Raw genomic sequence first — 19,585 nt, forward strand, 5'->3', positions numbered from 1 at the left:
TCGAGATAAGCAGGTCAATATATAATATGGAGAAATGCGATCGTTTTTGAAATGAATTTCAAAAATTCTCTAATAAGTCGTTTTGATTGAAATAATTTTATTGAGGAAATGCATTATAATTATAATATACTCGTATAATTCTGTATAAATAGACAGTCCAATATCAGTCGGCTTCGCCGCTGATTGACGGTTTGGCCGTGTAGTTTTTTCGAATTTTCTTCACATGTCTAATATCTAAATATGTGCCAGTTTCTCACAGAAAGCTCTCCAAGAAGGCACCTTTTGGCATATTGCCACGTGTTGCCTTCTTTCATCGATCCAATTCATAATACAGACTATGTTTTTCCTTTCAAACTTAAGATTGGCGAGAATTGAAAAGAAAATTTGGTATTATGAAGGAATTTGATTTGAGGGGTTCAAATTAATTAAAAGCGATTATAATGTATATGACCCGTTGGTCATATTATGGGCATACATAGCAGATCCATAAACTTTAGAGGGTGCAGAAAAGAAACAACATGAATAACGTTACAAAATCCAAAGCTTTATTCGGAAAAAACCCTGAAAGGGGATGCAGCAGCAGTACCCTGCGCACTCTCCTAAATCCGCCCTATGGTCAATGTATATGAGTAATGATAATGATTAACAGTAACTGTTGAAATATTTGATTATTATGATAATTACATCGTTATCAAATATAAACGATAAAGGATGAGGATAAAAATGTTTAAAGCAAATTAGAAACTACAGTTTTATTAAATAAGACAGTGTGTCTTCGTTTAACGAGTATTCATTATCCAAGTCCCAATAGTTGTGTCAAAAAATTGTGGAACACCACTTAAAAATTTTCCCGGAGGATGGTAACTTCCTCTTGCATCACATGATCTACGTGCTCGTTGATACATATCACCGTACACAAGATGCATTATTGCGCATGCGTTTGTCGTTTCGATTTCGGTTCTGGCTGGTTTTTCTGTTTCGTGTTTTTGATTTTCTTGTCGATTTTATGTCAACGAAGCGTAGCAAAACTGATGATGGAGTTCCTAAAAGGAAACGTGCTTTATACGATCTAGAATATAATATAATAGCAGAGAGTAATATATAATATAAGCATGCAATTGAAGAAATCGAAGACAGTGATGAGGACTTAGATAAAATTCCCAATGAAAACGGGCTGTCCATTGATGGTTTAGGTGACATGTTTGCAAAATGTGAGGAAATCGTCAATTATTTTCTTAAAATTGATCCAGTTTATGGACGGGCCGAAAAATTTGAGCACGGGATAAGACTTATCTTGTTATAAAAGAATATTAAATGGAAAAATAAATTGCAGGAAACAGCATACTTTAAATTCGTTTTTCGTATATCAAAACTCAGCAGTCAGTTAAAATGATGAAATACAACCAGACCCTTCTAAAATTCAGTTATAAATAATTTCTGGTATGTAAAATATTTATTAGGCTATTAATGTAACTGAATATGTGTAAATAGGAATAATAAAGATTTTTTTCACGTTTTTCATTTGGGTTTTCTTTGCCGAAGTCCCAATTAAACATTTTTCGTATGATTTTGAATAAATTTATGATCCCCGCTTTACGTAAATTCACTTAAAGTGGTGACTGTCTGGTCCTAGTTAGCCTCGTTAAATGAAGACCCCTGTACGCTCCTATTCATTAATTAAAATAAAATATATTTAAAAATACATTTAGATTGCTATGAAATTAAAACCAAGAAAACATATTTTTAGATTTGAATATAAAGTGACCAGATCCTGGAATGTATAAAGCGACACATTAGGCTGGGTGCTTCGATATGACTTCAGATGAGTCATGTGATCGATTTCAGTCCCTGATCATCGATTTTCTACTTTTCTGACATCATCGATGACAGATGTTAGGGACAATCAATCAATCAGATGTTAGGGACATTTTACTTATCCATGTACAGTACAGTACTGTACGTACTCTTCTTACCAAAATAACGATCTACAGTGATAATGATAATGAACAGTTAATTACAGCACCAAATGTGATTTTTGTTTTATTAACAGCAAAATAAAAATAAAAACAAAAGAAATAAAAAAAAACACAAAACTTGAATTGTTTTACTTTCTCTTTAAAGGTTTTAATATAAGTGCAAGAAAGCAAAGAAACTGATTAAATGTACTATTTCTGAGTTATCAGCAATTGACGGTTGCCAAACAATAGGCTAATACAAAATTAACAGCAATCAATATATCGTCGAAAATTTGCTATTTTTACAAAAATTAAAATAGTTAGACTTACGTATTTTTAACTTATGAAAGCATCAATTGCCTTTTATAACTGATCCTACAACCGCACATGGTACACATTCACTGTTCTCCAACAAACTACAGCGGGGCCTAGTTTGACTGAGAAATAAATCACTGATAAAGACTGAGAAATAAATCACTAATTTCCAATTGGGGTTACCGTTTCTATAAATTGGACATTAAAAATTTTACGCTAATAGGCTTAATTCTTCAGTCAAAGAAAAATCACATACAATTCATTCAATGAATATTGGCTATTTTTGAATATAATTATGAAGCAGTCCAAAAGCAGGACATATTTCAAACAGTTTTAAATCGGGGTTGTTTCGTCTAATTCGGAACGTCTGGTCACTTTAGTATAGAAAACTGTTAAAACATACAATAANCTTACGGTAAAGAACTCTGCTTCTATTTATACTATTTTAGATGCGGGTTTTTGCGTTTTTAATTGCGTTTTAATAGGGTACGTCAACAGAATGTACACTAACAACAAATTTTTCGATATTCCCCCGCGGGGGAGAGAGACAGGATTAAGGCTTACCGTGAAGAACTTGGCTTCTATGATACTATTTTAGATGCGGCTTTTTGCGTTTTTGATTGCGTTTTAATAGGGTACGTCAAGAGAATGTATACTAAGAAGAAATTTTTCGAAAAATTCCCCTCCCCACGGGGGAAGTGTTATAAGTTTATAATAGATACATTTTGAGCCACAACAACGCGTGGCGGGGTCTGCTAGTACAAAATAAACAGCAATCAATATATCGTCTTAAATTTGTTATTTTTACAAAAATTAAAATAATTAAAGACTTACGTATTTTTAACTCATGAAAGCATCAATTGCCTTTTATAACTGATCCTACAACTGCACATGGTACACATTCACTGTTCTCCAACAAACTACAGTATAAGACTAAGAAATAGTGATTTATTTCTTAGCATAAAATTCCCTAGCATAAAATTTTTAATGTCCAATTTATAGAAACGGTAACCCCAATTGGAAATTATCCAATTGGGGTTACCGTTTCTATAAATTGGACATTAAAAATTTTATGCTAGGGAATTTTATGCTAAGAAATAAATCACTATTTCTTAGTCTTATACTGTAGTTTGTTGGAGAACAGTGAATGTGTACCATGTGCAGTTGTAGGATCAGTTATAAAAGGCAATTGATGCTTTCATGAGTTAAAAATACGTAAGTCTTTAATTATTTTAATTTTTGTAAAAATAACAAATTTAAGACGATATATTGATTGCTGTTTATTTTGTACTAGCAGACCCCGCCACGCGTTGTTGTGGCTCAAAATGTATCTATTATAAACTTATAACACTTCCCCCGTGGGGAGGGGAATTTTTCGAAAAATTTCTTCTTAGTATACATTCTCTTGACGTACCCTATTAAAACGCAATCAAAAACGCAAAAAGCCGCATCTAAAATAGTATCATAGAAGCCAAGTTCTTCACGGTAAGCCTTAATCCTGTCTCTCTCCCCCGCGGGGGAATATCGAAAAATTTGTTGTTAGTGTACATTCTGTTGACGTACCCTATTAAAACGCAATTAAAAACGCAAAAACCCGCATCTAAAATAGTATAAATAGAAGCAGAGTTCTTTACCGTANGTTTTGGATTATCTACAATATATAGCCTGTATTTAAAAAGCTTTCCAATATTGTATACAATATTTTGCAAACAATTCGATATATAGAGTACGCTATTTCAACTTTAATTTTTAATCAGGCCTACTTTTACACAGGCGTAGATTTCCGGCTTATGCTAGTAAAAGTATATAACATGAACCGGAAATCTAAGCAATAAGAACGGTAATCATTAAAATGAAAACCACATTAAAAGTTTGGTTACATTGTCGTGTTTATTGTACAAAATAGTACAAAATGGCGTAATTTTATTGGCCAGATAGACAGGAACTAATGTTTTTCAACAGAAAATAGTCGTTGACCTCCGCTGCCGAGAAGATAATTCAAGACATTCAAATTTTTCTAATGTTAACTCTAACGTACTAATTGCAGCCGAATGTCAAATGGTAATCGGCCAACCAATAAAATTTCGCGAAAAATGGACCAAATATTTAAATTCGACACTCTCAAAAACTCCTAAAAAAATATTTTGTGCTTGTTGGTAACTTTGTATTAAGACTTTTTTCAATTCGAAAGCCACCATCTAGGTCAGTGTTTCTCAACCTCTAACGAATCGTCGCCCCTTCAACGTAGTATCGCCCCCTTCAATAAAACCGTTACCTATTATCGCCCCCTTCACTTCAAAATTCCGATGCCGAGGACCAAGACTAACGCCAAATTCGTACTGCATTGAATAGACTAGTGACTAGTATGATGTTATTTGTTTAATTATTGTACGATATAACGAATAAAATATCTAATTATTCTTAATATAATGTTTTACTATATAGCCCAGAAAATTGTTTTTCGCCCCCCAAAATATAAATTGTTACTAATCGCACCCTGAACATGGAAAAACGCCGACATGGGGGCGATATCGTCCCCGTTGAGAAACACTGATCTACGTAATGAGTAGCCAGTAATGTATTGTTACGATAAAATAATTAAAGTTTAATACTTAAAGCACTGATTGGTGTTATCGGTTACATGTTAAAACTGAAAGCACTAAATAAATACTTAAAAGGCCTATTTACTTGAAGGATAGTGATAACAATAGCCAAATTCTAATTACAGTAAGCGAAGTGTTTATAATTAATTTTAATTTGTATGTTTTGAGACTTGCTATTTCGATAACATTAATTCTGATGCTTGAGCATTTGGTACAAATGCTCAAGCATCAGATGTAAAAACTGGATTCATAAAGATTGCAGTTCATAGAAGTAAAAGTCAGCAGTTTAAATGTTTGACTTCTATATGTAAAACTAGTTTTAATAAATGTTTGATTAACTAGAACAGCGCTGTCCAACTGGCGGCCCGCGGGCCGTATACGGCCCGCCAAATAATTTTTACGGCCCGCGAGTACATTTTACTATGAATAAATTTATGTTACTAAATTATTATTATTAATATTAAAATTATTTTACTACCGTGTTTCCCCGAAAATAAGACAGTGTCTTATATTAATTTTTGCTCTGAAAAATGCGCTAGGTCTTATTTTCAGGGAATGTCTTATTTTTTCCAGGAAGAAGAATTCACATTTATTATTGAACAAAAAAATTCCCAAGTCGAACTTAGACGAGAGTGACGTATATCCGGTGTGTCGAACTGTCGCCTTTTTATAGCGTCAACATCGGACTCGCTGACCAATTAGTGCTTACTGAACCGTAGCACTATGCAAATGTCATGTGGTTTATCAACCTTCTTGACCCCCGAAATGTTTGGTGAAGAAAATATGGCCCGCGGGCTATGATAAGTTGGACAGCGCTGAACTAGAACATCGTATTCGACATTACCCCAACGTTGGAGTAATGTTGAACAATATGGTACTTTTTTTTTAATCCGAATAGGAATAAAGAAGGGTTTTCGTGCTTTTTCCAAAGTTTTTGCAAATTTTGTAAAAGAATCACTTAATGAACAATATCGTATTGTTCATATATTTTAAATACATTATATTATTGTTATTATTTTAAATTAGAAAATTATTTATTATTCTATCATGAGAGGGAAAACTAAGCAATGAAAATAGGATATTCTTCCCTTTCCGTTTAATATTTTCGTAGTTTCGTAATTTTTATGTTGTCTATATTCATAAAAAGTATTGATATTTTGTATTCAAAAAAGTATATAAACTCATACAAATAAACTCGCTTTATTTACAGGTTTTATAAATTTTTATAAATAAATCTATTGAATTTTGAATATACTATATTTAAATTCTAAAAGTCTATAATAATTCTATTCTATCCTATAATAACACAAGATTATGTTAAAATTAATTTATAAAATATTATGTGATATTTTTCTTTTTATTTAATATGCAACACACTAAAACAATACATAGGTATTTTTTAATGATTTCGAGAAAAACGATAATGAAAAATACTGAGAATAATATATAAGTTAAAAATATTATCTGATACATCATTAATATACAACATAATTTTCCATTAATATATAAAGAAAAACTTATAAAGATTTCATTGATTTATAATAATGCAATGATTTAGATAAATTTCAATTTTAACAATTACAGAACACGAATGAAATGAAATTTTATTATACTACTAAGAAATACTGTATAGAATTTCAATTTCAACGAGCAATTATTTATTATGACATCGGTACAATGCCTGGCTACAATTTTTAATCATATTTTTAATGTATTTCATTTATAATATATGCTCACCACCTCAAATTAGTAGTGTCTTGTCCCTGTACATCATATTTTTCCTTTAACAATACAGTCATGACAGTCATTTATCTAACACTTTTCAGGGAAAATTTTTTGAATTGAAATCATGTGTTGTACGGTATAAACCAGACGTTCACATATAGTTAACCGGGGATTCCTGCCTCTAAGGTTTCTACACTTTTCTTGGCTTTCACCTATCTAATTCCGTTCTCGAGATTAAGGAAAGACGGACGGACGGACAACAGTGGGAATTTACAGGCTTACAATTTGGAATATTATAATTTATAGATTATTGACTTTACTAACATCTATAAATTTAAATTATTATTTTACGAATTCTGAGTGATTTTTTTCATTTTAATTAGTACATTTAAAACAAATCTTTCTTAGTATATCTTAGTAATTATATACACGGAAAGATTAGATCTGTTTTTTTGCGTAAAGTTCAGTTTGAGTAGTATGCTTTAGGTCAAAAAAATCTAATATAATATAATATTAGATTATATTATTTAGTTACAAGGGCTTGCTAAAAGGCTCTTTCCGCCCTCTTAGTTCTCACGAGACGGAGAATTTCATTTTAAATCCGATAGAAGATCTGTGTTGAATCCCGTGTCGATTGAAAATTAGTATATCATACCCTGCAATTTGCAGTTTTTATTATCGAATTCGTATTGGACCAACGTTTTGGATTATCTACAATATATAGCCTGTATTTAAAAAGCTTTCCAATATTGTATACAATATTTTGCAAACAATTCGATATATAGAGTACGCTATTTCAACTTTAATTTTTAATCAGGCCTACTTTTACACAGGCGTAGATTTCCGGCTTATGCTAGTAAAAGTATATAACATGAACCGGAAATCTAAGCAATAAGAACGGTAATCATTAAAATGAAAACCACATTAAAAGTTTGGTTACATTGTCGTGTTTATTGTACAAAATAGTACAAAATGGCGTAATTTTATTGGCCAGATAGACAGGAACTAATGTTTTTCAACAGAAAATAGTCGTTGACCTCCGCTGCCGAGAAGATAATTCAAGACATTCAAATTTTTCTAATGTTAACTCTAACGTACTATTTGCAGCCGAATGTCAAATGGTAATCGGCCAACCAATAAAATTTCGCGAAAAATGGACCAAATATTTAAATTCGACACTCTCAAAAACTCCTAAAAAAATATTTTGTGCTTGTTGGTAACTTTGTATTAAGACTTTTTTCAATTCGAAAGCCACCATCTAGGTCAGTGTTTCTCAACCTCTAACGAATCGTCGCCCCTTCAATGTAGTATCGCCCCCTTCAATAAAACCGTTACCTATTATCGCCCCCTTCACTTCAAAATTCCGNTCAGCTAAACCTTCCATACACTGATCCTATTAATCATACATCTATGTGATGTGCTTTACATCTTATTAAGTGATCATAATCAGCGATACAAATAATCATTAAGTTAATTTACAATTTAAATTGTTATTTAATTTAATGATTAATTGAACCACTGGTATGAAACAATTAATCACGTTTTACATATGTTAAAAATTAATGTACATGATGAATGGAAATTGTTACAGAATATAAATGCTAACTCTTAAAAATCATATGAAAAAAGAATATATTAACAAAAGCAATTTCCTTGTAAACATACTTTTACTATCAATAAAAATTTGATCATAATCTTTTAATAATAATTATTATTATTAATAAAATAAAATAATTAAAAATTTTACTAATTTTTACGGCGTCATTTATCTCTGAAAAATGTAACTTATTTAAAAAGTTTCATTGGTCCGGGCTTAAAAAGAACTAGTTTTAATTTTAACGCAATTATTAATATAAACCAAAATAATAATTTTAAATAAAAATTAAACAAATGTATAGCTTATAGGTCATAAATCTATTCCAAAACCTCACTATTTACAATGTTTAATACTGTATTTTTATTTGTTACTTAAGTGTAAATGTTGATAACGTCACTGTTAGTTTTTTAAAATATATGCATGGAGTATGTTATATTTCGTTTCTAAACTGTATATATTATTTATAGATTCAGTATAATCATCATTCTATGCTTCGTACCAAAACTTAGTCATAAAATGATCCAATGCATGCATTAGAATAAGAGAGAACTAAAATAACTATTAATTATTTTGTTAAAAAACTGAAAATTTTCGTTTTTATTCCAAATATTCGAATGCTTTACTCTTTATATATTTCTTTCTTATAACTTAAATAGATATTATATATGCTTGTATATTGAAAATTATAGAAAAAGTCAGCAACGTTTTATTTGTGATAAAGTATTTAAAACTGATCTCCTTCACAATTATTTCAGGTTTGATATCATAGATTATATATTTCAATATAAAATTCTGAAATTATTAATTGTAAAATAAACTCTTTAAGACTTTTAGACCATTATTATGAGTCACCAATAGAATTTAATATAATATTGAACTGAGATTATAAACTAAAATTTAATGAATATCTTATTTCTCTTTAGTAATAAACAAATGTAAAATATTATTTCGAAATATTTTCATAAAATTTGAGAAAAATAATATTAAACATAATTCAGCATTTAAAATAAACTATGTCTACCTAACTTTCTAGATTTGATGATTGCATTAGTCAACAGTATTAAGTTATACGTCTCATTTCAATACGGTTATTTCATATAGATGTGTAAATCACAGAAATGTTAAAGATATAATTCCTGTGAATAAGTGACAAGTACATTTCAATTTCGTAGACGCCTTTCGAAATTTATATTTATTCATTTTATAATTTCTATTCACATTTATAGTACGATGACTTGCAAAATTTTGTTATTGTTAACTGTGCTGAATACATTTAAAATATAGACACGTATATTTTATGAAAACTAGAAACACAATTTTTTAAATGAAATAATTTTTTTTCCTGCAAATGAGCAGAATTTTCGAGAGCGGGGGAGCTGAGGATTTTTCCAGGCATGGAGAAAACTTAGGGCCTGTAATAGTTCTATTCCCTATAAAATTAATATTATTTTTACTAACAAAAAATAAAAAGTAAGACTGTTTTTTTAATTAATAAAGAAATATTCTATGTATTTCATCTGCTTAAAAACAGAAAAGAAAAAGATTAAAGGGGACCCACGCTGCCTCGCGCTTCATACGAACCTTCGACGTCCTTGTAAATAAGTCATTTAAATCTAAATTACTATAGTCAGAAACTTTAGTAACTGGCTTGTAATAATCCTTTTTTTTATATCTGATGACTAATGCTATTGCATTGTACTATTTTAAATATGTATTTTTGATAATTCGAACGAAGACAATAACATTATTATTACTATCTTGACAATATTTTTTTAATATTAACTTTACAGGATTAAGTAGTCATAGAACAGACTATTCGTCATTTCAGGTTATATTAACTTACTGGGCAACATGAAAGAGGAAAAAGTAGTTCTAACCCGAATTAACTATGAAAGATCATGAGAAGAGATCAGATTCGGAAAGAATGACTGAACTGAACAGAAATTAATACCGATGATGATAATAAATACTATCTAAAATTAATCTAAGTTGCTTTGCTTAATAATTTAACATTAATTAATTTAATTTAAACAACAAGTATTTAAAACAATTCTTGTATAAAGGACGTCGATAGCTTATGAGGCCCGTGATAAAATGGACATCTTTTCCTCTTTCCCTTTAGTCTTTTTTTTTGTACCAATGAAATACGTAGAAAGCTTCTTTATTAATAAAAAGCAATCTTAAAGATTTCATTTTCTAGTAATAAAAAGAATATTAATTTTATAGAAGTAAGAACTACCACTATAGACCCCAAGTTTTCTTCAGATCCAGGGAAAAATTTCAGCTTCCATTTCTCTCGATTCCCTGTTTGTATATTACATAAATGTTCTTCTACAGCCATGCAAGCTTGTTTATTATTGAAATAATGTTAGAAATATTAATAAATTGCGATTGAAAGTTATATTACGTCATTTAAAATTATTTTATTATATAAAATCTCATATTGTGTAATACAACACAAAAAAGTTCAATTATCCTTTTAATTTATTAAGTATTTTTTTAGTTTTAACATATTTAGACATTCGATTCAGAACTATATTAGATAATTTTTTTCTGTTCATCAATTTCACAATAATTGGAAATAAATTTTAGATTAAGATTTATAATTATATAATAATTTATTAGCAAATTATCGAGAATTTAGAAATACTTAAGTATTAATAAAATTAATTATAGTTAAAACGTTTTACAGAATATTTTTGAGGTCAGATCAACGAGTCGTGACTAAAAGATGATCGCGAAAACATTAAAGGGGATTGCACAATTCTAAAAGAATTAGTGCATATAATATTTAAACATTGCAATTACAGCTTGAATGACTAATATTCAGAGATTAATATGTTCATTTATGGACAATCTCAATTAACCATAATAGGATTAATCAGTATAAGGTAGTCTACAGATTAAATAATTTGAAAAGAATTTAAAATTTGTCCTTTCATAATTTCATTATTCGTAAATTCTATATCTTAATTGATTATTCTTAAAAAAGTAAATATATTTTTATCGTTATCAATAAAGATATATTCATATATAACAAAAATATACAGGAATTCAATATTTATTTATAAACGGAACGTCTTACTATTAAAGTATTAGTCTTATAATAATTATAAATGTGATTAATTGTATTTTTAAACATTAGCAATTAGGAAAGAACAATAGAAAGGAAAACTTTTAATAATTTTTTATATCATTAATCAAATGTCATTTTTCATTTATAAAGCACATAAATAGTTACATTTTTTTAATACTAAATAAATATCACTATAGATTTTATAGCGAAATTATTAAAAAAAAAATAGCAAAATTTGCTATTTATTTATTTTACAAATACTTTCAATTATGTTAAATAAATACATTTAAAGTTTATTTAATCATAGGCTATATTTATTTGAATATTTAGGTCTAATAAGATCTTAAATATTTAATATTTAAATTCGAGTCTTTAATTAATAATTATATGTTGAAAACTAATCATACTACTTTAAAAATTAAATAAATTCAATAATAGATATTGAATAATTTAAATTTAATTTATTCATAAAGTTTAAATTAAACGTTGGTCATGTTTTAGTCCTCTATATCAAAAATATTTTTTTATTTAAATTTTAAAATTTATTAAGTTTTAATTAGTTTAAATACGAGTTTTGAAACTGCAATTCTATTAAATCTAAATATGACGATAAGTTATAAAATTATAATTGAAATTTAAATGCATGTTTTTCCTCCAGGATGATGGCTTATTAATTGTAAAAATTATTTTTAAAATGAATTATTTAATTAAGATTTTTTTGATTTTTCTCATTTTTTTCCTGTATGATATTGAATTAATATGTAATTTTTAACTTGTCAAATAAATCTCTAAAGGCAAAACTCTTATCAAAATAATATTAAATAATATCAAATTATATTATCAAAATATAATTAAATAATATTAAACATAATACAAATACTAAATTATTATTATTTTAAATATATTTCATTTCCAATACTGTAATNAAAAGAAGACAGATATATATATATATATATATATACTATACTATACTAATGCAATAGTGAAAATGTATACAGACTCTTTCACTATTACTATTATCCATATTTTATAAAGGAAATATTCCTTCGTAAAAATTATTTTGAATATAATTACTTTTAACATTTTTAAATACAAATTTATCTTATAGGATAAACAGAATGATTGCGAATAAACAAATGGAATTTTATTTATACACTTGTGTAGAAATACTATTACTGTGAAACGAAAATAATTTTAACAATTATCGTGAAATATCACATGAAAGTAAATAGTTTATGAAGTAGATTATCGATATTATACATGGATATAGACTTTATATAGGTTAATATTATAGTGCCTTTTACTTGTTACAACAATTATGTTCGATTATGTCACGATCAACCGTGATCATCATCAAAATATCTCATTATTAACTATAATATAATCATTGAATAAGAGAATTTTAAAAATAATTTTTTAATTCAATAAAATAAATTGAGTAAATGCTAGTAAAGACGAAAAATTAGTTTTAATATATTATTAATGATACAAATACGTAATATATTATTTTAAAAAATATATGTCATATGATATTGTATTTATTAAACTAATTGTATATAATTAAATAATTTACTATAGAGTGGAATCATTTTTCTTACCGTGCATTTAAGTATTGATGTTAATAATCCCGACCCGTGCCATGTGGTTTGTGCCATGTCAGTGACAAGAAATCCAGGCCAAACCAGCATCGCCACCGACACACCTCGTTTTGCACTGATGTAAACCTGTCTAGCTGTATTTGGGAACCAATGGGTGCGGTGTGCTAAAAGGAATAGCTTAAGGCGAAGAATCTATCTCAATTGTTATTCTTTAGATTTATCTTTTTTCCTGAAAAAAACATTAATAATGTATGTAAGTTAAAAGGAAGGAAACGAGAAAAATTATGTAAACATTCTGATAAGAGAAAATGAAAATATGCAATTTACAACATCAATAACATATATTATTATTATTATTATTATTATAAAGTTGTATTTAAATATTCAGAATTTTTATATAAATATAAATTTATTAATGAATTATTTCAATTTCACTAATTAACGCGTTTTTTATTCGTAACAAAAATAGTAAAGAAACTGCCTCTCAGTATTATACAGAAATTACAAATGCGAAAATGTAAACTTGATTAAGCATTCTTGTGGTAATTTAAATATATTTAATTTGTAAATGATCTAATTACTATGCCAAAACGCTCTAGGAAGAATTCTTGCACCCAGAATATCAATGAAGAAGTAATAATTAGTACAAGGAATTAGAATAGCAATAGCTATATTTATTAGTAAAATATGAGTAATTTTGTAACATAATAACTTTAAAAATAGAAACTTTCAAATTAATATTTGTAATAGAAATTTCTAGTATCCCAAAATAACGTGAAAATAATTTTAAACGGCTCATGACTCTGCGTTTACTTGATTTATTTTATTATTAATTCTAATCACGTCTTTTGTCAGTTATAATTCATCACCGTTACAACTATAGTCCTATTTATTTTTACTGACATGCTAAGCTAATGTGGGAAAGTGCTCTCTCTTATCTAGTACCACGTTTTGACTGTCCTTGATACCACTTTATGAACAAATTTAAATACTTCTAAGTGAGAAAAATATGTATGTATATAAGTAATGATATCTGCTAATTTTAAATGCGAATAGTATATATTTATTTCAGAAATTGTTCTAATTTTTAATTTTTGAATTTATGATCCGAATTTTCATGATAATTTCATTTATTCAATTATAAAAGTAGTCAATTTTGATAAAATTACTTAGTTATAAACACATGGAGGTCTCGAAACCTTGAAACCTAATACTTACATATAACGTGTTCTGCATTCCGAAATTTCTTCCTAATTTGATAGGATATTTAATTAGCAACAAAAACTTTTATAATATAGACTAGAACCTACTTCAAAAATATTATAAATTATTACTTGCTCAACAATATCAACAAACACGCGATGTCCAGCTTTTGTCCTATTTATTCCGGGCGAAACGTGGTTTGAGCCTACAGCTTACCTAGTGACACATAAATACTTATTAGGACAACTGAATGGAAGAAACATGATTAAGAAACGAAAAGACCTTGCACCACTAAATTCACATAAATTTCTTTTCAATTTATAAATTCGCGTTGCATTCTATATATATTTAAAAGAAGTTTCGCATGTTTTCAACTTTTACGCCATTAACGACTTAAACCACGTTTAAACCATTAATCAATCATTAGAAGCGCTTGAATTGTTACAATATGTTAAGAAGCAGGTGTTCATCACTTAGGTACTGGCATGTAATATAGTTTTAATAAAAATACGAGTATTATAAAATAAATATTCAATTGATGTCATTCATTACGATTGTAAATAGCTTATTTGCAGATGTTAAGTAATAATATTACTGCCAAATAAATCAGGAAAAAAAAAGAATTAAAATTCGAATATCTTAAGAGAATTTTTGTAAAATAAATAATAAATCAACAAAAATGATCAAAACTTAATGAATTAATTAAATGCTTAGATAAATCACGTTTGGCTAGTTAATGAAAAATTAAGAATATATTATCTGCATTATGTAATTAAAAAATAAAGATTGACAGCATAAACTTATTATGAAACACTTTTACTCTTAATTTTATAGAGGTAAATGTAAGAGTCTAATGAAAACTTTTATACATCGTAGGCTAATTAACCCAATTAACTTATTAAATACTTAATGTAGCCATAAAATCAATCAATCATTTGTCAAAAACATAACATGATTATAATGTAGTTTCAGGTAATTAATTTTATGATCGATAATTAAACTTAAATATAAATAATAATGTGATTTTTTATGAACAGTTTATGTACTTTATTACTACTGTGTTCATTTCTAATGTTAATAATTAAAAACTGCTCCATTCATACCATTGTAAAATTCATTATGAAACACAGGCAAATAATAAAAGTTTAGAATAAATATTTGAGAATTTCTATATGACGAAAAAATAATAATAAAAATTTTAATTGCTTTAAACTAAATAAATACTGTACGTAGATAAGACAGATGGTTAAGCGATATAATAAAATTTAAAATAAACCATCTGCAATAGATGACATTATTATGATATCATAATGTTCTTGTATTACAAGTTCCCCTTTAATACTTTAGCAGTTAATAAATAAATCCGGAAAAAATAAATAAATAATATTGATAAACACTATCACTACTGCTTTTATATGTAATAATTTATTAAGTATATATCATTTCTGTTAATATTACATATGAAAAACATTACTTATTGATATATTTATAATGAAAAAGCTTTTAAAATTGTCATGCATCCTTAATTCTTTGTTTTTGAGATTTTACCTATGAATATAATAAAATAAATATCGATATATCTGTTTTATACATTTTTCGTTATCTAAATTTATTAAACAGAAGCTGAAATTAAATCATTCATCCCATACTCGTACAAAAAAATACAAAAATTTCATAATTTTTTTTAAAAACTGAGTTATTAAATATTTCAATGTTCTATTCATAGTCACATGATTAACTTGCATAGTTTCACGTTCTGTTACTAGACCTAAAGCGTTGTTTTATTACAATGACAATATAATGATTCAAATTTATTTAATCAACTAACCTGTTGTATATTGAAATCAACTTTGTATTTTTATATGTTGAGATAATTTCATTTAAGTAAAAAAAGATATCAAACTAGCATAATAGAATAACAGACAATATGGCGACTCTTATCCATCTTAATGTCATTTACTTTTTTGTTTCCTATACATTAATCATAATAAATAACACAATTAAAGTTTCTATCTTATAATCGTGCCTTACGGATATGAACTACTAGCAAACAGGACATCAACTTTGACTTCAGGGAATGGAATATTAGAAATGTCATTGAATGTTGTACTGATTTAATCAGTTTGCTTTTAAGATGGTTTCATTTATGAAATTTGTACATCTCTCAATCTATTTGTTAATAAATATATTAAATTTAATTTAATACAAATAGATATTAATGTTTAATCAATAATAACAGAAACATACTGTAAATACAATATTTATATCTAAAGTGGTTTTTAAATTAACAATTGAAAAAACGTCTATTGAATGTATATATTTTTAATGAAATATAATAATTAAAAATTATTAAAAAATGATATTAATGTATTATTTATGTTTTAAATTATATGTATTTTCTCTTTGCATGATTTTTTTAAATACACAAATGATGTGGAGAGATACTTTGTTAAAAAAAAATAACTTTTGTAAATACACTAATGAAATATGTCAAAATACAGTAAATAGAAATATAAAATAACTATATTAAATAAATTAAAAAAAGAAAAAATGATATCGTAATTTGGTGATATTTTAGTAAAACTGTTTGCACAAATATATTTTATCTGAATTTTTATATCGATTTATTAACGAAATATGTTAATTAAACAAAATTGAAATTTTAAGCTTGAGCCACAGTTTCCTGATAAAGTTTGATTGATGCTGTTATTGATTAATAACGTTTATAAGACCTTGACAAATTAATTTTTCTCAGATTATTAATTTAAATGTTCAAGGTACGGATTATTAATAGATTACTTATCAATATAAAATAATCAACGTTAATTAAAATTGTGGTTTTTAATTTGTTAAATATGATTGATTTATACTCGTAATTGATTTCGAATTTGTTCGAATTTCTGTAAATTTTTTATTTTTCTAGTAAGATTTTCAAACATATTTTTATTTAATTTAACGTTTTAAAATTAGTAAAAAAACAATATTAAAATTGTTAATATTTTCTAAAACATCATTGCTTTGTATGTTGAGCTAGAACTTACGATCTAAATTTGCAAAAACGAATATAATCGAACTTAGATGTAATAATATATAAATGGTCCACCGTTTTCGAACAATTCGCTCTTTCGTATACAATATTTCGATACTCTTAAATCGCTTTTCGTATGCCAAATTCGCATTTTAGTACAATTTCAGCTAACAAAGAAACAATTTGGAGCTACGGTGCGGTGACGCTTTTTGCTAGTTTTGGTTTTGATAACAGCAAAATCATTTCCGAATAATTTTTATTGTCTGTTTTATGTTTAATGTATAACGTTTCAAATAGTGTTTTATGCATTGAACATAGGCCTTTCCTTTTCTACATTAATAATGGATTGCATTTTAGTTTTCTGAGAATATCTAGCTTATATCACGCAACTCTATTGCTCGACTTTCCTAAACATTTTTAGAAAAGCATTGCGTTACGTCCGAAAGTTAGAGTCTGTCTGTATTAGTTATTAATTTTAGTCAGAATTAAATTTCCATGCGATTCTTTCTCGATAATTTCTATATAATGCATTAATTATACACAATGTAGAAAAACCGGCGAATATAAATAGACGGTTATTAACGTTTAAATATTTTCAAACGAATTTTCACGCACAAGATTTAAAACAATATAGTTTGCCATTTATGTTTTGAAGGTGATATCACTCAAGTGACCTTCATTTATGCGCAAACATTCTTCACATCTTCGAAGTATGTCATGCATAGAGCGGTGCAACGTGTTCTCGTTTATGCTATACACGACGAATTTTTGCTTTTAGAGTTTCCATATTTTATAGACGATCTTCATAAACCACATTCTTTGTCCCTTCGTCTGTTTTTCTGCTGTATCATGTATTTATAAATTTTTATTTTAATAAAGCAATTAGCGATAGATCTGTTCGTTTATACGACTGGTCACAATTTTGATTATCACGTTCTATTGTAACGACAGTGCAGATCAGTCTAATTAACCTTCACTGAGGTAGAGTGATAAATAGAAAACTATCATAGACACAAAATGTCAATGAATAACTATTTTAATTTATTTCTAATTCCAACCTGATAGTCTACTTGGTGATATGAGGAAAAACACGGAAGTAATGCCATGAGAGACCGTCACCGCACAATCATACTTCTAGTAAACATTACATATACATAATGCACCAAAAAATATAAATTGAATCCTTTTAATCAATACAGAAATCTATTAGATGATATGTTATACTTTGTGTAGTTCCTTAGTAATATGATTGTTAGCATTGAAAATATTTGAAATTCTTACATGGTGTTTTATAATGATAAAATAATCGAGATCTTTTCCAAGATCTACAAAGATGTGAAATTTTTACTTTTAAAATATTTACATTTGATTTTTTAACGGAAAAACGGAAGAAGAACGGTTGTAAAAAAATCTCTTGTCAAATCACATTTTATATAATTTTTATAACAAAATATTAACTAAATAATTAAAATAAAAACTAAACTAATTTAATTTTTAAATATAAAGTTTCTTAATGTTGAGCTGTTTCAGATATTTTCGGAATAGGAAACAATTCGTTAATTTTATACGAAACGAATTTATTTTGTAAAATTATTTCCAGGATTGTAGGATAAGAAAAGACAACGTGTGTGATCTGTCACGTGAGGAGTATCTCCTGGGAGGACTTTCTATGAGAAATTGGCCGCTATTTACATGTTAGACACGTGAGGAAAACCCGGAAAACTCTACGAGGTTAGTCCATCAGTGACACAAGAAGCCACGATCAAGTGCCAGTGTTCGGGAGTTTTTATACTCGGCAAATTTGTTTTCGTGTAGTTTAAAAGATAGAAACAATTTCATTTATTCTTATTGACATTTAAAAATCTTAAAGCTATTTTTAACATAAATTCATCAAATTTTCATAATTTATTAACAGACTATTTAGTATTAACTGATAAAAAAAATTATAACAAGTTTATATATACCTGTACATTATTTCAAAATTTATTTTAAATAAAACTTGTGAGGTAGAAATAATAACAATTAGGCGAAATTATAAAAGAAAAGAAAAAAGTTAACAGGAAAGAAATAGGAATGATTTCGTATAAAATAAGGTCATGATTCGACATAATTTAAATTCATGAAATTACAATTATTTTGATTCGTGTTGTTACCATGCACGATAATTATTCACAATGTTTTCTTCTGATTCGGGAAGGTCTCCCGGTTCTCTATTTGTGGTTCGATTGTTTAAACCTACATTGCCTGTAGTTAGATTCAGTTTTTAGTCATTTCTGTTTGTACGACGAATTAAAATTGCAAAGTATTAATATTTATAAATTTACCGGAATATTTAGGTTTAACTTAATTTTTGTTAGCATAACTTAAGTTAGAATAGAATAGGCCTAATTAACGAATCAAATGCTCTGTAGAGAATATTACCATTTCATAACTGTAAAAAATATTTTGGATATTAAAAATATATAAATAAAATATAAATAAAAAA

General features: G+C 27.2%; 1 protein-coding gene across 2 annotated transcripts in view; it reads right to left on the bottom strand.

The window, feature by feature from the left end:
* The window catches only part of LOC111618958 (protein spaetzle 3-like), a 39,229-nt gene that overhangs the window by 11,403 nt on the left and 8,241 nt on the right, over window positions 1-19,585 (bottom strand). The window contains exon 2 of one of the 2 annotated variants that reach the window (XM_023360587.1): window positions 12,870-13,098. In XM_023360587.1, coding sequence (XP_023216355.1) covers window positions 12,870-12,959 — 90 coding nt within the window. In that variant the 5' untranslated portion in view covers window positions 12,960-13,098. Of the gene's footprint in view, window positions 1-12,869; window positions 13,102-19,585 lie in introns of those variants that run through there. The other variant, XM_023360588.1, reaches the window with a different exon arrangement.

This window comes from Centruroides sculpturatus, unplaced genomic scaffold (genome assembly GCF_000671375.1).
Source record: "Centruroides sculpturatus isolate CEXI.00-Female unplaced genomic scaffold, Cexi_2.0 scaffold66, whole genome shotgun sequence".
In the NCBI taxonomy this organism is placed as follows: Eukaryota; Metazoa; Arthropoda; class Arachnida; order Scorpiones; family Buthidae; genus Centruroides; species Centruroides sculpturatus.